Raw genomic sequence first — 22654 nt, 5'->3', positions numbered from 1 at the left:
GATGAAAACTGTATGTATCCTCTTGCCTGACATAATCTTTTGTTAATTCTTTAACGTTGGTACATACATTCCTTCAGACTAAAATAAAATAAATCATTTTTCAAGTTCAATTTTACCATTTTAAAAATCTCTTTTTCCATCCAAGAATGAATTAAAAAAAAAAACAATAAAATTATATTCAAATATTTAAGATACTTGATGTCGACTGTATGTGACTGTTACAACAATAAGACAGTCTCTCTAAATCTTCTATTACCGCTGTTCATACCATTTACCTGCTCGGTTTAACATTTAAAGCTAATATGGCGGCCACGTCGCCTAGTATCCCTCAGCTTTTTACGGAATTGGACAAGTTTGCAAAGGACGGAAACTACGTCAAGGCGCAGAAAATTGCGAATAAGAGTAAGATAAAAGAAATGGGTATCATTTATTTTATTTTATTTCTCATTTGAATTAACTTTTAGCCGGTTATTTTCATTTAACTCAGTTCTCCAAGAGAAGCCTGATGACAAAGAGGCATTTCACTGTAAAGTTATTTGTCTTATCCATCAGTCATGCTTTCGTGAAGCAGTGGACGTTATCAGATCAGCATCAAACAAAGGGTAGGTATAATAGATGATAGCATTTAACCTCGTTAATGGTTTTTATGAATACAACTAATAATTGTTATATTTTTTGCCACAAACAAATTGGTAATGATGTCCTTTTGTGTGAATAGAATCATTAGGTAAATTTTTAGCTTGGTACAGAAATAGAGGAAGGTTTTTTTTTCGTCTTGCCACGAGTGTGGGATAACGACAAAAATTTTGAGTGTGATTCATCATCAAATTTGTGACAAGATGAAAAAACATATTTCTTTTATGTGCTTTTTACTCTCCCAATGAGGAATTTAATTAAATATTTAGTTTACGAAGACTATAAATGCAACTAGTGTTAGCACTGTGAGTAATGTGTTCAAGGTGATGTAGCATAGGCTCTAAAATTTTAAGTCTTAGATATTTAGTGAGCATTGTATTGAAAACAAATCAGCATCTTTTTCTGTATTAGTATATAGTACATAGTATATAAAAAAAACGCACCATTAACACAAAAATGTTGTTAAAAGTGTTAGTTTGTTTTTGTATGTAGCATTAGGGTTGTTAGTAGAGTATGGTATTGAAATAATGCAGTTTATTATAAGTACATATAGCACATCCTATTAAATAGAGTTTGAAAAAAGTTATGAAGACCAATGGTATAGGTGCTTTATCAACTGAATGTAAGATTATGTACATGCTGTGTTTCAATTGTATCTTTGGTTGAAGTGCTTATTATCCTATATTTTTGGAAAATATTTTGTATTGATTATAAAACAAAAGATGAATTGGATTACTAGGTATATATTCAGAGGGTAAAGCTTACTTAGTAAAAAGAAACCTTTTTGAAATGGAATATAACCAAGATTGACGTAATGTTGTTAGTCTTCTGCCTCATTGTTGTCATAAATTCTAACCCTTGCCAGGATAGACATTGAACTTCGTTTTGAAAAGGCTTACTGTCTGTATCGTCTCAACAAAACTCAAGAGGCTCTGGATATTCTCAATGCCATTGCTGAACCAACACAAGCTGAGAAGGAATTGAAGGCTCAAATAGTGAGTAGCGTATTTTAAATAAAAAAGAGAAACTTTTTTCTTTCCTTATCAATTCAAACAAAATATTGTAATCTTTTATACTAACACTTCTTCTCAAACAGTACAATAAAAGAAGTTTTGTTGCAATCTTCCTTGCTACAGCTCTATAGGCTTGAAGATTATAGGACTTGTTTGGATCTTTACAAAGATTTAATCAAGAATTCTCAGGTAAACACCACTTGGTCTAAAGGTTATCACCAACTTAAAATATTTACAAGGCAAAATTTTTCAAGATGCTCAATGCCTGTTATCCATTTAGGCTGCATAACAGCCTAGCGTTGTTAAAAAGATTTTGAGTACCCAGACTGTGATACCAAGTAGGCCACACAATGTTTTGCTTCCGTGCTGAAAATTGGGCACAAACATTTGAAATAACCACCCTGTTTTTCATAGTTAAACAGTGATATACACCAGTTACCTGTCTATTTTGACAACCCTTAAACCATTAATTATTTTAGTAAACTACATAATTATACAGCTAAATAATTACAAATTGAACTTTTTCTGTTCACGATCATGAGTTCTTATATTCTGAGTCAAACCTTTCAAATTTTTGTAGGATCTTCATTTTGAGAAACAATTTACTTTTGATTTCTGATTATTTCCATTGTCACTTACAAATAAATGCTCTATAGGATGAGTATGGAGATGAAAGAGAAACTAACCTTGCTGCTGTTATTGCTGCCGCATCACAGTGGGGAGGACTTCAAATGGTATATGTCTGATCTGATCTTGCAGAACTACTGGGCCTAGTTGTATAGGGGGTGGATAACACTATCCAAAAGATGAATTGCTATCTAGCAGATAAACAATAACAAAGCATACTGTGTTAGCCACTGGACAGAGATTAATCCAGCAGATAGTGTTATCTAGCCTTTAAACAACTAGGGCCAGGTGCACATGTAGCTCTTACTACATGTAACTTTTGCTTCATTCTTGGTGAGGATTCAATCCTGATCAAAAGGCAAAATATTTATTGTGGGTGTTTTAAAGTCAGAACCATTGAACAATCAGCATTTCTAAGAGACAGATTTTATTTTTGGAATAGAAAATAGTACCTTGAGGAATTGCGTGTTTTAGAAACTTTCTATCCAATCTTGAAATCTCGTCAGTATTTGCAATGAGTGCTGAAGTACTGTTTAAAGTGTATTTGTATTTTATATCAGTGTGGGAGTCCCTCATTTCTTTCCAAGGTTTCAAAGTCCAGGATTTGCTCTCATAACCAAGGGTCTCAGCTCAAGGTTGCTCAGCTTAGAGATATTATGAGTGAAATATGTTTGTGTCTGATTGCTATCAATTGAAAATATTGCCATGTGGTTATGACTTAAAGAAATGTAAAAGAAAGAATGAAAACTTTAATGAAACATTTTCTTGTTGCTAATGGTATGTTGCAACAATCTTTGTTAAGCAATCATGGTAAGTCGATAAATGGTTCTGTGGCTGAAATTGTTGAGGGACTCAGTCTTTAACTTTCAAAAGAAGATCTCTACCTATCTAGTTACCTCTTTGCTACATTATTATCAATCTATAAAATAAACTTTGAGAACTTCATTGTTTATTAGTTCAACTTATTATTTTCAGGAAGTCCCAGGTTTGAGAGAAGACACTTATGAGCTGTGTTACAATGCAGCATGCCTTTCTCTAGGTCAGAATGATGTAGAAACTGCTCAGCAAAAGCTTAAAAAGGCAGGAGGTATCTGTTGATTTTCATTCTTTGATACATGAAGCCTGGTTTCCACATGGTCTTTGTGATGGCAAAGATCACTTAGTGAATGTTTAGAGACATAAGGCCAGCTGTCCACATGGTATTTGATTGCAAAGATCCCTGAGTGGTTGTTAAGAAATTATGGAAATTGAAGTAGTCACCCAGTGGGTAAAACAATTGTATATGCATTCACCATTATCATTGTCAGTGACAATTGAGAATTGGTTTTCATGTGATCCTTTGTGTCCAATGATGGCCATATGCTGGAGGGGAGGGGGCGTGTATCAGGTTTGCCCTCTCCAGTTTAATATCAATTTTATATGACTTTCATATGCTAATTTGTTTTTTTCAGAGCTGTGTCAAAAAAGCCTTGAAGATGATCCTGTAAGTCTTTATCATAAATACAGAGTGAACTATTGCAGAAGCAGGAGTGTCATAACTATTTTGTCTGTGACATGTAGATTTAGGATTGTGAGGAAGAAGTAAAGCAATTTGTGGAATGTGTGGTTTTGATAACTTAGTCAAGGGTTCAGACTTGGACTATCACATTCTCAAAGAGTTTGTTCCACTAAAATGGTACATTTATAACAAATTAAATGAAGTATTTTTCTCATAAAAGATCCAGGATTCCTCACTGAAGCTAAAATCTGCTTGCTTTAAGGACATTGCTGAGGAAGATATTGAATCTGAGTTGGGAGTTGTCAGGACCCAGCTTGCGTACACTTATCAGCTCCAGGGAAAGAATGACGATGCACAGAAATTGTACAATCAAGTTCTTAAATCAAAGTATGTACTATGTTTTTAACTTGTGGAAAATTCTATATAGCTTAGAATGGCAAGTTCAAAGAATGGCGTGCAATTCAATTATTAGCCAGGCAAGTAATTTCAAATTGGCTCAGACCATAGCAGGAAGATGATTTGAAATTATTGATTTGATTCTTTTGAATTGTTTGACATGAAGCCCTTCTATTATCCAACTCCAGCAATAAGGTGCAAATCAAATACAGATGTCAGGAAATATTGTATGGTTATTCAAACAGTTGGTTATTTTGTATAATTGTAAAAAAACCTAAGTATTAAAAAAAACCTGTTACAAACCACTTCTCTATTTATTTGCTTCACTTTTCCTGCCTGATAAAGAATGCTTATGAAATAGAGTGGCTTGATAATAAATAACTTGTAAGACATTTTGGTGTTTGGTATTGCTGAGTATTTTTTACTTGTTGGTTGTAAACTATACTCAGCAGTACATCATGCTAAAACAGCTAATAATGTAAAAGATATATTCATCAGATAAGAATATTTGATACAATCACAATTTAAAGGCCTACATCTGTTCAGGGCCTGAAATTGTTTTTTTTTTCTGATAGCCACTTGGCTCCTAAATTATTCAAAGTGGTAGCCAATTCAAAAAAGTTGGTCGCCATTTTCAAAGACAAACAAACCCTTTTTTTACGCTGTCATCGTTCTAGAAATTAAGTTAGGGAAAAGATCTTTAACGTGCTATAAGGTGGACAATAGAATGGATGATATGCAACGTTCAAGCTCACCTAAATCCATCCTAAATCTAGTTATCAATTGAGATGCATGTGCTGCATTTTGGAAACAAACTTAATGAGGAAGTTTGCCATGGATTTATCTTTGCAAATCTTTTTAATTTACTATATTTCTAAGTAAGGTTATGATTAAACATTCTAGTCGCCAATTTGGCGACTAATTTTCAGGATTTGGTCGCCAAAGTAAAAAATTTAGTCGCATTGGCGCCTGTATTAGGCACAATTTCACGCCCTGCTGTTTAAAGCTGGATTAAAAATAATGCACTTTTATCATGTGCAACTCTTTTGTTTTCCTGAGAAGGAAACCATACTCTATTGAGTTGTAATTTTCATTTGCTTTTGCTTCCAAGAGGTTGCTAACTCAAGAAGCTGCTCACTAAAGATAATTTAAGAATTTCTCAATTAGTTTCAAATTTGATTGGTCAGCATTCATTCCAATGTTCACATCTCAATGTTGCTCCTTGATTTTGATTGGCTGTAGAACTCTCTGATTTGACCTGCATAATTATAAGCTGCTGGTTTTTTGGACAGGTTTTGCATCAGCAAAATCCAGAATAATTTTAGGCTGCCAAGAGTCAATGGTATTCAAGTATTTTGTTATTGACTCAATTAAAACAGAGATAGAATTAGGCCTCTGTTGTTCCTTCATTGATAGAACTTAAAAATATGAATCATTCTGATAATCTTTTTTCCTTCTAAATTTTGCACAGGCCTGATGACCTTGCCTTAGCAGCTGTTGCCTCCAATAATATCATCACTCTTAACAGGGTAGGCAGTCTATGTGTTCTTTACACTGTCTGTCCTTTTTACCAATCAACATTTAGCTCATCGTTTGAATGTTAGTGCAAGGCAGGTACCTTTTTAGCTGACTTGGTGATGATAGAAAGCAGATTGATCAATCACCTATTTAGCCCATTTACAGAAGTGATTAACAAGTTACTTCTCCCTATAATATCTATACATTATCCAGCAAACAGATAATGAGAATACTTAACTTAACTTACAAGGAAATGTGTAGCAGCTAGAGGGGTGAACTAACAATCAGATCTTGGAAGTTGAGTGGTGAGACCAAATTTTAATACAAGTACATGTTGATTTAAATCTACATGTATTCACACAATAAGGTACTTTCTTTAATAGATAATATACATGTTTTCAAAAGAATATAATTATGTAGGAGAAGAATGTAAATATTGGGGATACAATACCTGCCTGAGATGAAAACTGGCTATCCCAAATAACCATTTCTAGTGCTCCGCATATCAGATATTGTGTATATACTTAGGTAAAGTAGATGCTTTTTTGCAGAGAAGATTGAAGATGTTTGTCTATTTCGTAAAATTGTTAGGACCGAGATGTGTTTGACTCAAAGAAGAAAGTTAAATCAATGACTGCAGATGGATTGGAACACAAATCCACTGCATCACAACAGCGAACAATGGCATTTAACAGATGCCTCTTGCTCTTCTACACAAATCAGGTAATTTTAGTTGAATATTTATTCTTAAAGTTCCACTGACCCTAAGAAATTGGGCTCTTCGTGATTTGAGAAAGTGAAGGGTGGTAAATGCTACTTGGAAACTCAGGGGTCTTGCAAACTTTTTATAGTGCCTAGTCTCAAATCTTGTAATTCTTCAATACAGTCTTATTTGAGGTGCCTTTAATTTTGGTCTCAAATTATTGCAGTTTTGTCAAAGGTTGTAGGTAGAGTAGCCTAAAGTCAACATTTTGACTGACAAACTGTGTAATATGCAATTCAAGAAAAAGCATGTCACATAAACAAGTATTTTTAAAAGTATAACTGTACAACTCCGTGGAGTACATTGCAATAATTTCAGTAAAGCTAAACCATTGGCCATTGTATAGGAGGGGGAACAGGTTTATCAGTTTCTGGCAAATTCTGAATTTTACCACTTGCTACCCTTTCTATACCAAATAGTTTTTTGGGTTTGTTACAAATTGTTTCCCCTTCAAGAAACTGCACAACCATGACAATAGTTGCACCCTGTATCAGTCACTTGCACTTTTTTTTTATGCACCCAACTTTTGCTTATCTTCCATAACAGTCTTAAATTTTTATGTCTCTTCCTACAAACAGCTTGAAGCTTGTCGTAGCTTGATATCCACCTTGGAAACAAAATACCCTGGGAGTGATTTTCCTTGTCTGATGAGAGCATCACTTCTGCACAGAGAGAAACATTCTGATAAAGCCATAGAACTGCTCAAGGTATCTTATTTTCTTATATAAACTCTGATCTTTTCCCAAGGAGGTAAATTTGAAAGCCAAAAATCCAAGACACTTACTGGCAGTCCACAAGGGGAAGGCAGTATCCCTCTCTCCATAAGCGTTGAACTCTGCCTCCTGCAAACTAGACTGGGTACAAAAAAGTTAAAGTCATGTTATGTGATGTGAAAAGAGTTTTGGTTTGTTGTAGTTGCACAAACTTCCTGACTTTGTACTGGAATAACAAAGTCTCAGTGCAGACCACTTTGGTGCATGTTCTTCACACAGAGACACCCTTCTCAAAGTCTTTTGGTCTGACTGTCTTTTTTAGAACTACGCAGACTCCCATGACGACACTGCTACAAATGTGAAACTTACATTAGTGCAGCTCTATCTGGCACAAGGTTTGTTACTCTTTTGTTATTCTTTTGTGTTGTGGTCATCTTGCAGATAATTTTACAACAGGATTATTATAATGATAATAATGATGATAATGATTATTGGAAACCTTTCTAGAGAGTAGCTCTTCATTTACCGATTGAAATGATATGATGAAACCTCCCTTAGGGTATGGGGTGTGTTCATAAGGAGGTAACATTCTGAAACCGGCCTGCGTTATTTTATCCTACAGGAAATGTTTCCACCGCTTGTACAACGCTGCGCTCAATCAAAGACTTGGCTTATAAACCAGGCGTGGTGAGTGATTAAGTTGGCAAGGCAGTGAGTATACGTTTCATTCTCTTCAACTGCCGTTGTGTTTATCTCCAAACCAGGTGTCTGCTCTGGTGACGATGTATTCTCATCTTGGGGACATCAGTTCTGCGGTTGGTGTCCTTGATGATGCTGTTGAGCATGCTCAGAAGAACAAGGTTAGTAAACGGGAGACTGGAGCGATTTTATACTGAAGCATTTCACTCAACCTACCCATAATGGCCCATAGCCCTTTGTTCCTAGGGTGACCCTTTAGAAGAGGCCTGTAGAAAGGAACAACTTTGAAATTGAGTATTATAACTTATCTAATATCCCATTGGTTTCGCTTAACTTCGCTCTATGATTGTAATAGAAAATTCGCGCCATTCTCCTAAACAATAAGGGCCCAGTTGTTCAAAGGGCAGATAACGCTATCCAACGGATAAATCGCTATCCAGCGGACAAATGTTAACAAAACGTACTGCGCTATCCAACGGATGGAAATTTATCCAGTGGATATCGTTATCAAACCTTCGAACAACGGAGCCACATATACTTGACGTTTTAACTCCCAGAAGCCGTGATTAGCATGTAACATCTCCCTATAATATTCATACATTATCCAGAAAACATGTAATGAGAATACTCAAACTTATCAGGTAGAAGTTTTTATTTTGATTTAACACCAAATTCTCATAACTAATTTTCAAAGAAACGTATAGAAGCCACAGGGGCGAATGAACAATCTGATCGTGGGAGTTAAAGTCAGTGTGAACTAAAACCATCGCCACATAGTCACTGCATTTGTTGTTGTTTTCTTTTTTAGTTTTCTTGAACTTCTTGTGATATTTTCCGATGTTACGTTTAGTCGTTCGGACTACTTTGGTTTTAGTTTTACAACACTTAATCGAAAAGGGCTTCACGGAATGGGCAACGAAATGGGCGACGGAATTGTTTTATTTTCTAACGCCGCAATTCTTTTTTTATAGGCGATGATGAGACAGTCTGAGGTTTTGTCCTTGATGAGAGAAAATGTGGCATATAAACTGCAACATGGTAAAGCTAAAGAGGCAGTGGACATGCTGGAGAAATTGCATAAGTATGTCAAATCTTACCTACTCTTTGCAGAGGTCTGGGAAAGAAATCGGCCAAGAGCCTCTTCACATAGTCCCGGGGAACGAAGCGAATTTTGCATTATGTTCACGTAGGAAATATCAGCTTGGTTAGTCAGCTGATATTTCCGTCGGTGACTGTTTGTGTCAGAAATTTCAGCTCAGTTACCGCAGTGAATAAAAGTGGGATTTTTTTTTTCCGTACCCGATGCATGGGAAAATTTCTCGCCCGGGATTAATCAAAGAGACCGGTAATAAATCCGGTTGAACGAACTTCTAGAAAGAGGTGTGACGTAACGACAAACATGACGTCACTAAAGTTGGGGGTGGTTCAGTTGAATAAACTATTTATCAGGGGTATGGTTGATCATGTTCAATGTTTTGTGGCCAGGGATCAACATAGCTTATATTGTATTTGCAGGGAGGATTCCCGTGATGTGAAGACATTAGCTCAACTTATCAAAGCTTATTCTCGATTGAATCCTCAGAAGGCAGAGTAGTATCCTTTCTTGTGATCTTCACATCCCTAATAGAGCTTTGAAATTAAAACTTCACTGCAGAACGTTCAGCGTAATTAGTTCAGCTGTCTGTACGTTAGACAACTGTCTCCAAGACTGCCTTAGTCTCCAGTCTCAATACTCGATTGGGTAAACGGTAAACAGTAAGACGCATTATTATACTGTGACCATGCTGTCGCAATTGTCTGAATAGTGCTTAAGAGTGTTTTCGCTGACAGTTTACAGTGTGTTGTTCTGTACTGTTCTGTGTTGTTCCGTGCTGTAAGACGACGGCCCGCAGCGACAGTTTAGAGCTCAACCGTTTAACTTCGTTTTCATCAGAGCAGAAAACCTGGCTGCTTTTCCAATTTTTCCAAAATTCCGTCATTTTACCATAGTGTTCCGATGGTTTCCTTCGAGAGCTCGAAAAGTTTTCACATGGGTGCATTTCTTTCAGCTCTGTCGTTTGCACTTCCGATTGCATGATAGAGTCAAACCTCGTCGGTGCTTCTTGCAAGGTTGTCTGCAAGGTCCTGCTAAAACTAGATTATTCCACAACCCCGTAAATCCTCTCAAGAGAAGATCAAATGACAGCACAGCTTAATTTCAGTTACCTTTCCTTAACTGCATGTTCAATACAGTTACAGTGAAAAACTCAAGCCGCTGGACACGCAGGCTCAGAGTTCATCTATAAACGTGGAGGAGTTGGAGATGTCGCTGAGTACCATGGGATCTCGATACGGTCGGGCAAGAATGAAACAAGAGGGTGGCGATACAGAAATGGTGGATTTGACGTAAGTAATGAGGCGTCTTAATTTCTGTCTATAACCAGAGCTTATTCTCAATTTCTCTATGCAACTTCTCGGCAAAACAAAAATGCAACAACAATACTTATTGAGAACTGATGATAGTTGTTAGGTCGAAAACAGTCTTGATTTAACCTTATCTCGCATCAAACAACCAAAGTCCTTTTTCATTGAATATCAACTATATACGTCTTTTTATTGCTATTTTACAGGAAAGAAAGTTTCGTAAAAAGACGGAAGAGAAAGCGGAAGAGAGGTATACTGATACATGTTTTGTAGCCGATACTGACAGAAAGGCAACACTTGCCCTATGCGAGTTATCAGGAAGGTTACATGGCTCACTGTTTTGTTGAATGTTAGTGAAACGAAAGGATCTGACTCGGTTTTTTTTCTTTTGGTCATCAATAATCAACACTCAGTGTATTTTTATCCTCCCTATTTCTTCTTCATTCACTCTTTCCGTTTGGTTTGAATGTTCCTTCTGGTTACCCAGGTAAACTACCGAAAAACTACAACGCTGAGGTCGATCCAGATCCCGAACGCTGGATACCGAAAAGAGAACGGACGTACTACAAGGGTAAAAGGCAGAAGAAGGGTGCCTCAGTAGGTAGGTTGCCTGTGGCTTGTTTGTCTTCAGAACGAAAAGAAAAAAATAAGCTAACGGGTTTGCACTGGTGACTCTGTATGAGATATTGAAGGTGAACGAGAGCGTCAAAGATCGTTAACGTTTTTCTATGGATTACCCGTTTCTCTGCGTTGGTTTGGAAGCAGAGGGTGTAATGGCGTCACCAGTCCTTGAGCGGCATTTTCACTGGAAAGTTCAAAGATTTCCTAGGCAGCTGGGATGGAAGCTTATGAAACATTTTTATTCTACTACATTTCCTTGTTCAAAAGCTGACTGACCAGATTTTCAGACTAATGAACTACAAGGTTTCTAACTCAACCCTTCACACCCTCACATCAGTAGATATATTCTCCATACTTTTCTCAATACATTTCCTAAGGTGCTGACAAGGAGAATTTGTCTAACAATCTAGAGCTTCTATCATTGGTGATCATCTCCTTTTTTCTTGTGACTTGTATGTGTGATTTGGGGGGTGATGTTGTAAGGAGAAATTAGATGCTAATCACTCTTAAGGGTTAAAGGGTTAAGTAAGCATTCGAAAATTTTTCCTTTGACAAGTGCAAACTAATTAGCGTTGCTAGATGTAATTTGCATTTGGGGACAGCTGAATGATGTCTGCGTATATCACGAACTTTTATGAGCAACACTAAACAATTATTATATATTTGCCATCCACTCTATGGCTTTCTTGCAAACGAAAGCTGACAACAGTCGCTGAGGACCGCCCAGTACAGCTTACACACTTTGAGTTTTCGCAATCGAACTGCAACGGTTTGCGACTAAATTTTGCGAAGTGTTCAAAGGTGAAATGAAAGTGTTCAAGCCTGCGCATGCGTCTTTCGGCTTTTTCTGGCGATGTTAGAACCAAGTCCATGCTGTGGTTATACCACTGTGTTGTGGGGCTCGAGGGAAATTTGAAGGACACTGTCTTCCAGTTTTTTTCGTTCAAATTGTTTTTCCGTTTTCCCCTTCCCCAATCTGGGTATATATTCATCCCACGCACTGGTTTTTTAATGTTGTGTTGACGGGTGACCGAAGATAGGCTTCGCTCAGTTGCCATGGTGATCCTTTTGCTACTGGGGTCAGTGAATACTGCCCTTCTCTGTCACAACCTTTACGCCTCCTACCCCCTAATATTGTTGCCAGTGCTGTGCATACAGCTGTAAGTAACATTTGATTTTTTCTGTGTATGACAGGCAAAGGAACACAAGGTGCTGCAGCTCCCTCAGACGCGTAAGTTCCACGCTCAATGCTTTAATTATTTTTAAGAGATGAAAGGAAATATGGAAACAAAAGACTGATATCATGCCATGCAATCACAAAATAGATCCTCATTTGCAATGGGTGGCCAAGAATCAAAGCCTTCATTTCGCTCAAAAGCCTCATGGAAAGTCAATAACATTACCATATAAATTGGGGTGTTTATTGTTCAGACTTCAAAGGTTTTTTTTAATAATGGTTTGTTTCAGCCTCAAATAATGTTTTTTTCTATTTGAAAAAGTTACAGACAGTGGGTTGGAATATCTGTAAAACGGAAAAGTTTTACACAGATTGTGATCAGCTCTCTGATAAAATAGTTTTCACTAGTTACTATGTGAACTAAGATTGATCGATGCTTTGAGGATCATTTTTTTCAACGGTAAATTTTGATAAAGAGGAAGTTATTTTCAAAATTCAAAGCAGCAACTAGGGACTAGACATAATTATTTTGCGCCATACTGAATTACCCAAATGATCATGCAGACAATCTTCTTGTAATACTGTAAAACGACGCTGGTTACCTCCCTAAAATTTAAGCGGGATCCACGGACAGTCTAAAGATACAGTGGTAAAACAAGAAGATTCATCCGTTTGAGTCAAACTATCTCAAATAGATAGAGGAGTAAGTTTCTAAAGAAACTGTGGTGCTGCGTCGGTGGGAGAGTATAGAGCGCTAACGCTCGAGACGTCAGCCTTTAACATTTTTTACGGTGGCCAATTTTCGTTTTCAACTTAGTTGTTAAAACTAAATTACCTGCTATCTCAAATAGGTTCACAGAAACCTTGCCAAACAGTCACTAGACAAGGTTTCAGCACTAAGTGAACTAGTCTAAAGGTTGTTGAACAGCTTTGGTTCTTTCATTAATCAACTGCTATATTTTGTTTTTTTCTTTCCTTCTTCTGTGGTTCATCCAATTGGTTTTTTCTTTCTTTCTTTCTTTCTTTCTTCTGTAGTTCGTCCAGTCCTAAAACACCCGGTAGTCCTAAGCCCGCTTCTCCTCCTGGTACCCCCTCTGCGTCGGGTAGTACCGCGAACGTAGTGCCGCCTCGGCAACAGCAGCCCCAGGCTGCCAAGAAGAAACAGCGAACCAAGAAAAAGAAAGGAGGCTGGTAATGATCGAAGGACTAAAGAGACTTAATATTGATGATTTGAATGAACGTTCTAGTTTGTAAGACATTTCCTGAGAAACTGCTCGCAAATGTTTTATACGAAGCAAAAGAAAGCCTCGGAAACTAATGCACACGAAGAAAGCAACGTGTGTCATTCAGGTAAAGCCGCCATTTACCCCGGATGAGAATAACAAATAAAAGCCTTATTGAAACTATTTAAAGAGTGATTAATAAAAAGCTGTTTATTGGTTATGACATCAAAGGTAAGAGAGGTAACTATCGAAATAGAAATATCTATGGTCACAGACACACATTTAAGAGTTTCTCGCACCAATTTACTTTTTATCACAAAAATCCTCTTTTTAGTCGAGGGGGTATACGCTTTTGTCGGTTCTTTCTGTAAATAGTGCCGGAAATATTTCTCTGGTGCTCATTGTTCCTGTTGTTCGTTGTTCTCTGATAGTTGCAGTTTTGTAATGGTTAGCCTGTTCTAGGCTTTCAGTTAGTGCGTTCGCGAAATTAGTGGGAGGAAAAAGAAAGCAGCTGTTTCCTTGACTACTGCAACCGCCTCGTCTGCTTGCTTACCACTTTTCGTGTGCTTTTTCGCTCACAGCGGCTAAGAGCCCTCCATTGGCTGACTAACGGTTGAATGTTTCAAGGATTTATTTTAAATGTGCTCTGTGTTTTAGGTGACTCTTAGTGTAGGCTCGTACAGTTTTTCCTTTTGGCCTTTTTCCCAGCTTAGTCCATCGCGAAAAAGAGAAAAGAGAAAAATTGTTGGTAAAAAAAAAAGGTCTACGCGCGGTCTGAGGCTACGATTTATTTCTTCGTTCAAATCTTTCTTTTGCTGGGAAGGAGGGACTTTTTGTATTCTTCTCTCAGGTGGGTTCTACTTGAAACAAAATGCCACCTGCTCTCGCGTTTTTTTTTCTGTCATCAATGTCGTACCCGCACAAAAGGCAATCCCCATATGTTGCTCTTTCCGCATATCTAAAATGTGAAGTCTTCTTACAGAAGAAATCAATGAATCCTAAACGACCTCTAACAACGATGCATTTATTTTGTTGCAGTCGATAAGTTTTTAACGGTTTGATGTACATGGCGGTATAAATCAAACACGTGACGGCCCCACACCGCCTTTTTCGGCGGCCGACAAACTCGCGCGATTTATTACCGCCGATTATGACGTCATTATCGATTAGCGTCAATTAATGACCGCGCGACTTAAAAGGACAGGCTTATTCATAGTAAACATATCAGTAGTGGTGAGCAGAGAGTGACAACAGTTCATAGTTCAAGAAAGAAGTAGCTGGAAGATGAGTTCTGGATCAAAGGGAACGAGAGGAGCAAGACTCAAAGACAAAGGTAATTTATACCTCATTGATCGTTTTAAGACATAATGTTTCACTGTCTGCCGGAAGTTTCCGAAGCAATCTAGTTGTTTGATTCCTTCGTTAAGGAATCTGCTGCGCAATTTTCAAGCTTTATCGTTCGCTAATTGATTTTAAGGTAGCATTGGTCAATGAAACTAAATTGCTGTCTAGACATCATCAGAAAGGATGAGGGTATGCTTGATTGTTTCTCGTCTAATTGGATTCCATCCTGCGCTGAATTTATTGATGTTTTCAACCATTCATCCTGTTTTAGGTCAATGAAGATTGATCTCTTTGACGCTTTTCCCTCTTCAACGCTTTGAACAAGAAAAAAAATTCACATTAGAAGGGTTTAGTTTGCTTATAATTTAGGTTTCCTCACACTTTTTCTCACAAGGAACACTTCTCTGCTTTCTTTTCATTACTTTAGCTCCTGAAGTACGTAGTCGCCGTCGCTTGCAATACCCTGTCACCTCGCTTCAAGGAAAAACATTTTTCATTCACGTACGGTCAGCAGTTAAAGCGAGGGAAGTGGAAAAGAAAATCAAGGAGCTGGGAGGGGTGAGTATCCATGTTTACCACATGTTAGCGATTAGAACAGGTTCCATAGCGGTGAGGGCTGAATGCTTGTACGTGACTAGTAAAGTTTGTTTACGTTTTTGATGGTTTGAAGCGACATTTTCGCGTTTAAGTACAAACCAGAATCGGAGATTAACAGAGTAACGGGTCCAACTCCATTTTTTTTTCTTTAGGTGGTCGAGAAATTTCTGAGTAAGGATCTCTCCTGCGTTGTGACAGACCAGCCGATAACATCGCTCCGCCAAACGTCTCAAAAGAAAGAATCCACTGACTTTGCCTTATCGAGACTTCGGGGGGTAAGTTTTATGTATTGTTTACATCTTTTGTAATCAGTAAATAAGCGGGATCTTTCTGATTGAGTCTTATGAAACCAAAACCGAAGTCATGCTAAAGCTAATCAGAACAAAGGGACATTTCGGAAGATGCCCTTTAGGACTGATACAAAAAAATGATACAAAAAACCTTAGCGACTTCGAGCAGGAAATAGTGTCGTTTACATTGGTTCAAATTTTTTTATTTTCTTTATTTTTTCTTAATTGGTGGAAAAAGTTACGTGTTCTTTAAGTCAATCGATTGAAAACCCTCAGCCTTAGCAAATCCAGGAAACAATAATGAATATTACTCTGTAGTCACTTAAATCGCAACTAATAAACCGATTTCCTTCTTTCTCGTAGCAAACTCGTGCTCAAGCCATGCTCCAAAAGTCAGTTAAGCAAGAGAAGCGCGCAGTCAAGAGTACTGATGTCTTGACCAATGCACAGACGTGGGGAGTTCAAGTCAAACAGGTTGAGCTGGTTTTAAAATGGATTGATGAGCAGAAGAAGCGACAAGCAAACGCTGAGTCAACTTGTCGCATGTGCAGCCTGCGGGGAGCTTTCCTGAAAGTGGAAGATCACAGTCGGTGAGTACCTGTACTTTGCTCTAAATTCGAGACCCGATGTTAGTGATCTAATGACATAAATTTACATGCTTGCTGTAAAATGAAAGGGAGGAGTTTATTATCAAGAATTGTGGCCATATTGTACAGCCAGCAAGTAGGTTTATCTGTCTTTAAATGACGAGCTAAAAGTCGTTAGACCGAGTGCTCAGCATTGATGAGCTACAATATTTCAAAGAACAATTAGCTTTCAAAGGAAAGGTAATACGAGTTTAAGTTAATGTTGGGTTAAAAAAATTTTGGTTTGCAGTTCGTAAACTGTCTGGAGCTCATGAGGAAATACCTTCGTAATACCTTCGTTCTTTGGTTGTCAGAACCCAGGTAAAACCCCCTGCTACGTGTTAACGATAATCTAAAAAAAATCGATACATCAAATTACAATTTACCAATAGTTAGTGTTTGTTCCTCTTCAGAGAATACAAGCCTCTTGTCAAAGAACTCAGGGTCTGGCCGCGGCTTAACTTAGACGCCCCACCCGGCTTCTCGCCATTTGATGAACCTGTGAGCATGCGCACGAGATCAAGAAGCTCATCCAAGAGTCCACGGAGGAGTAACAGACGTAAGATCACCCGGGAACTAACAGGAAGTGAAGACAAGAAGGGATACTGTGAACTGTGTGATGCAAATTACGTGGGAATAGAGAAACATGTCGCAAGTACACAACACAAGGTGACCGCCACACGGAGAAATACTTACGCAGAACTGGACAGGCTCATAGGACGAGGAAAGAGTTTGAAAGAGTTTGAAGATGAAGTTAGGAGTAATAGGATGGGAGACCCATCAAAGACAACTTGTGTAACAAGGTAAGCACGAAACGTGGAAATAATTTTATCGCAATTCGGAAAATTCATCTTTGAAACAATTATTTAGTTGTCAGTCAATCAGAACAAGTTGAATAGTTTAAGCCAATACGTTTATGGCCAAGCAAATCATCCGTCATATCTATTGGTACATGGGGATGCAAATTCTCGTTATGAATAATGCGATTATTAGAATGTAAAAATTTGATAGAAACATTCAGTCACAAATTATTCACAACCCTCTTACTTATTCACAACCCTTACTTTTCAGATCAAGAACAAGGAGTAGGTCTCCCGTCGCAGTGAAATCCACTACTGATAAAAGCCAGGGGACACCAACAAAGCTGTCATCTTTGCCACCATCACGTAGGACCCCGAAGAGAAAGTCGGAGACTCAACTATCGTTCCGAGGAACGCCGAGTCCTCCTCGGAAGCCCGCACAGACGGTGACGCCCCTCAAAGTTGTCCGATTTCAAGACAATCTATACTCTGTCGTGAAATCTACAAAGAAACGACGCCGAAACGACAACGATAACGACAGCGACTCCAGCCATATCAGCAGATCAAAACGCAAGAAGACCGATCGATATAGGGTTGTCGAGGCCACTCCGACGAAGATCAGACTTCGTCGAAGCAAACGAAAGCGCAGGTCGACAGCAAAAGGATCGTTGTTCGTCAGTCGATCGCCATAGATACTCATCATGATAATTCTATATCACACGTAGTCTAAAGGCATACGGAATCACCTGACTGCCTTACATATTCTAACTTACCTATGAAAATACAGCTCCGAGGGTACAGTTTTTACCGTAGAACAAGGCATAGACATTGCGCATATGATGCACTACTTGATTATAAGCTGTACAATATACAAATGTCCTAACTTAGAGTATTTATGGTATATAGGCAGTACTGTAGATTGTATATATACGTTGAATGGTGTTTTTATTTAAATTAAAATTCTTATAAAAACATGCTATGGCTATCATACTAGACAATCTCTTTGATTTCCCCGTCTCCTCTAAAAGAAAATATATATATTGTATAGTTCTATTGCTCTCTCAATTACTAGATATTTCTTCGTCGGCTATCTGAGCGAAATGCCACCCTAAATCTTCGCTAAACTGACCTGTAACCAAGATATTAGAAATGCTGAAAATCTTAAATAAAGCTGGCTGACGTTAATCTCGTTAGTAAATGAAGAAATTGTTTAGAAAAATTCTTGTTTATGAGCTACTGAACCAAAATAGCACAAAAAAGCGGAACCGGCTCTTTTCACTTTTGGAATGTTCACAAGATCCTGTCATCAGTGTACCTACCTGGTACTTACTAGACTTTCCTAGTGAATTTATGACGGAAGCTACATGGACGGGAAAAATTGGGATGCTGATGAACTGAATGTAGAGCTTACAGTGCTATTTATTATCTAGGCATTTTCATACCCTTCAACATCTGCCGACGGTAAAAACCCAAAACTGTGAACAGTTTTGATGTATTCGCCTTTGTCTTGCGCATCTTTCGACAGAACATGATAGTTTGAGGCAGCTAACAAACTTGGCTCGAGAGACCAACATGCTTGTATGGTGTTCAGTTCCTAGGGTCTCGTAATGTTAACTTATACTTAAGTTGCTGTCAGAGACAATTTTTAGCATCGCAATGGCAGTGAGGACACAGGTTAAGTGCAATGTTCAGAAGAGATGATTCTCTGAAGCAAAAATTTAACTGACATTTGTCAGTAAAAAGAACCTAAGAGATCTGTGGTAGCTGATTTACTGTTTTTGACGACCTGTTGGCTTCGTTTGCAGCACATTTTGGTTCAGTTCATGGAAAATGGAGACCATGACAGGAAACTTCGGCGCATTTCTCATCTATTTTACAAGAAACAAATATCTTTTGTTTCGGATTACGCTCATAGGTGCTACCCAAAACTTTTCAGTTGAAATTAGTATAAGTTTGCACGATTTTGTAAAAATATTGCTATCGCAATTCGTTGTTTTGCAGCTGTACTGTGACAGATATTGGCGATAAAGGTATGGTGTTGTGGTCCTAGGTATATTTTTCATTGTTAGATTAAGTCTCTGACGAAAAAATGATGATATCTAGATCCACGAATTAAAGACAGAATAGAGAATACAGCAAACTTGTTAATTCCAGTAATAACAACAACGATTAGTTCATTCATCAAAAAAAGGAAACAAAGAAACTCAAGAAAAAAATTCAGTAGAGTGAAGAAAACAAGGAAGCTACGGAAACAGGAAATATCCAGAGAAAACTCTTGTCCCTAACCATTACAAACTGAAAGATTGTTATAATAATCTTATCATTATACGTCTTTGTCTCGATTCGCGGCTTTCTCAAAGTGTGCGTGGTAAAATAATTCTACACGATTTGAAAAAAAGGTGAACAGTTTTAGAACAGCAGTACTAGTGGTTAATCGTTTGAATGCGAAGCTCAGTATCAAAGCGAATAGTAAAAAGAAGCAAAACATCGGTACTTTGATGTTTCACTGACAATCAGTCATGTTTTTCTCTTGCAAATTAACTGTCAAATAAGAGTCTGAAAGCTGAAATGCTCCAAGATCATTTTGACAGCTAAAAATGATGGATCTGAAGCCGTATGAACATCACGTGTCGTAGATAATGGTTGCTTCGCAAAAAACTCTGAACGCTCTAAGGTGTCTCTAAAGAGGTGTATCACATTTCACATTGTTGTTTCAGTACTTGCGACTTAAAAGTTGCGGTACAAATCGCCCAAATTTTGCGCTGAATCCCGCCCGACCACGTATCAAATCGCGACCCAATTAGTGAATTTTCGTGTTACGATGTATGGTGAATTTCCTCATACAATTAACTGTTCTTGTTCTCAAGTTAAATTAGTTTAACAGTGAGCATTGAAATGGGCGGACCGCACTGCACGTCACCTGCTGCGCCAGAGTCTAAATTAAGACCGCACTGGTTTTATTTATGACTCAATTTTTTTCCAAAAAAAAATTGACAAAACAACGAAGACCTTGTAAAATTGCATTGTCTCATCGTTTTGTTGATTTTCAACTGTTACAACTTGCCGCGCGACAAGATGGCAGAAAGTGGAAACCGGAGAACAATTTAGCCGGTGGAAAAAGTTTCACACGCGCGGGTAGAATAAATCCGCTCTTCAGATCCACAATTCTGAAATTTTCTTCTCTCGGACATCTGTCTCACGGTCTTTATTTTTAAATCAAATCTTCAACCCCTTCACATTATATGTTACACAAAAGACTATTTGAACAGCAAATAATAGAATTTCAGTGAGGATATAACTTAATCATCTTTCGCTCTGTCGTGAATTGAAAAATTACCATAACCGAGAGAACTTTTCAAACAGTCGTTCTTTGCAGTAAAAGTCTCTATATTTGTCATTTAAGAATTGAAAGTTCCTGTATGTTGAAATGTGAATTTTTGTTGAAAATCATCGATTGCTTAACCATTCAAACAAGTTTTTGACATGTTCAGATTATTGGATTAAAAAGCAATATGAAAGAAAATTGAATCTCGCAAACTAAACAGAAATACCCTTTGAAAACAAGATTTCAAAACTCTGCTTAATTATTCTAGTATTCATAGCATTAGTGTTCTAATTAGCTTGTCATCTTAATGTGATCATAATACCTTTATTTTGAAACGTAACTAAATTGATCGAAAAGACGCAAAACTGCCGAGCCACAAATCGTAGTGTTGAATAATTCTTGAAGCCCTAGGTCTCTTTGTTTTAAGGCTTGTGTAAGGAATTTTTAACATTTCGAATCCATAAAGAAAAAGTCTCACAAAAACTGGTGAAAAACTAAACGCATTTCCTAATCTCATGGCGGAAAGTTTTGCATTATGATCTGTATCTTTGTTCTTTCCTCTTGAGCAAATAACTCGTTAGCTTTCAAATGTCAATTTTTTTTCAAATCCTAACCTCACTCAGTGGTTTTCCTATCTTTTAGCAGAAATTCTTTTATCACGTTTCTAGAATCAGTGGCCGGCATTTCATCCCCTCGTATGTTATCATCAAAACACGCTAGCCGTATAAACGAACTTGTTTGGTCATAGATCACATTTAAAGAGTTCTCGTTGCATTAATCAAATTATCCTGCATATTAGCCAATCAATTGAGTTTGCTAAGATTACTTAGTTATGAAATTGAGGAAAAAAACATGATACGTGCAGCTTGACAAGACTCGAGTCGGATCAGTTTATCCCGTGAATTGTTAGGTTATCAGATGCGATTAGTGCGGTTTTGAACACTAGGAACGCCTGCCTGCTCGTGGTAGGAGGGGCAAGTTAGCAAGTCTACTTCAATAACAGCTACATTGAGAATGTGTCTCTTGCAAAGTAAAAAAGAAGGTTATTAAACGAAAAAAATTTATGACTTTGGAATTACACGGCTGGAATTCTATTTCAATCAGTAAATTTTTTGCGACCCTTCAGTAATACACGCGAACGAACACGTTATTGCTTTTCGATTTGTTTGTGCATGAGTAAAACCCCTGGTAATCCATCATTGATAAACGCGATTACCGTCATTGGATCGTGTTAGCGACCCAGTAAAGACTGTCTCGATTGATTCCAAGAGATTAACCTTTCTTTATTGCGTGGTCAAAAGAAACCTTCTTATTTGATCCACTAAAATGACGAAATGGATTGAAAATTACTGATATTAGGTTAAGAGGAACTCATTAAACCAACTTAATTGATTCTAAATATACACAATAGCCGCGTTGAATATTGCATCTAAGTCCCCAAAAAGCAACTCTTTGTGGAAAGGTGTTTCAGCTTGTACAAAACGTTATGTTCCCCAACAATCTTTTCTTAGAAATCGTATATAAAATAAATCAGACAAAAAAGAACTGAGGCCTGGAACTGAAGCACATGAAGGGATCGATTTCACTCCCTCTTATTCAATCTCAACCTTTTAATTGTTTTCAGCGAATTAATTGCCTTTGGAACCCACAGCAACTATCGATAATTTTCTCTTGTCGAGTTAATTTTAAAGGAATAAACTCCGAAATATCTTTTGCTCATTAAACGGGATAGGATAATTGATGAATTAAAAAGCTTTCCTGCAAGCAAATTGCCTTGTTGTATCGAAGATGACCAGCCTAATGAATGAAAACTTGCGAAACAGGTGTTTTGCTTGAATAGAAATGAATATCAAACAGAAACCTTGGCGTGTTTCTTTTTCTCTGGAATAGGAAGTGAATCTCGTCTGTTCTACTTCGCTACAAAAGTATTAATTAACTCAGGCGACACAAAAGGCTTTAGAACAATGCCAATTTTGTCTTCGCTACCACATGTCGTATGCCGACAGTACATTTCGCTGGCAAAAGCTTTGAACGGATATTATGATTAAAACTGATTCTTTTGTTTAAAAAGAGAGTCGATTTTGTTGTTAAAGTGGCCCGCAAAGAGGGAAAACCCCAAAGCTGTTGAGGAAGTTTTCTCTTAATTTCTCCTTCTCAAAAACATATATTAAATTTGCAGGCTTTATTTATTTCTTATCATGGTCCATAAAGACCAATTTAAATCATTAAGGCGAACGCGCAGAATTATAGGTTAATGTTTGAGTTAAAAGGATACGTGAACAATTTGTTTGTTTATTGTGAAGATACTAATAAGTCGGTTCTTTCGATTATGTATTGTATGGGGCCCTCTAATCAATTTTACCAATGGCTTAATGAGAAAACAGC

At 37.5% G+C, this 22654-nt stretch overlaps 2 protein-coding genes across 2 annotated transcripts; both read left to right on the top strand.

Annotated features, from left to right (window-relative positions):
* The first annotated feature begins 268 nt into the window (after positions 1-268).
* On the top strand, positions 269-13470 carry LOC113682853 (signal recognition particle subunit SRP72). The gene is made up of 21 exons (XM_027200031.2): positions 269-402; positions 488-602; positions 1502-1631; positions 1773-1838; positions 2306-2383; positions 3252-3363; positions 3728-3759; positions 4037-4161; positions 5642-5699; positions 6280-6411; positions 7030-7158; positions 7487-7559; positions 7787-7851; positions 7929-8024; positions 8835-8944; positions 9379-9456; positions 10096-10248; positions 10473-10516; positions 10754-10867; positions 12082-12118; positions 13100-13470. Exons 1-21 carry the CDS (start codon positions 303-305, stop codon positions 13257-13259), a joined length of 2007 nt encoding a protein of 668 aa, XP_027055832.2. The 5' UTR covers positions 269-302; the 3' UTR covers positions 13260-13470.
* Positions 13471-14427: 957 nt separating this feature from the next.
* On the top strand, positions 14428-17918 carry LOC113682883 (protein DBF4 homolog B). Its single transcript, XM_027200057.2, has 6 exons — positions 14428-14620; positions 15059-15189; positions 15381-15503; positions 15882-16108; positions 16558-16947; positions 17216-17918. The coding sequence occupies exons 1-6, from the start codon at positions 14572-14574 to the stop codon at positions 17634-17636; spliced, it is 1341 nt and encodes a 446-aa protein (XP_027055858.2). The 5' UTR covers positions 14428-14571; the 3' UTR covers positions 17637-17918.
* The last annotated feature ends 4736 nt before the right edge of the window (positions 17919-22654 follow it).

The sequence above is a fragment of the Pocillopora damicornis genome, chromosome 2 (assembly GCF_964200805.1).
Source record: "Pocillopora damicornis chromosome 2, jaPocDami1.2, whole genome shotgun sequence".
Lineage (NCBI taxonomy): Eukaryota > Metazoa > Cnidaria > Anthozoa > Scleractinia > Pocilloporidae > Pocillopora > Pocillopora damicornis.
Note: the sequence above shows the minus strand (reverse complement) of the source record. Positions and strands in the feature narration are given on the sequence as shown.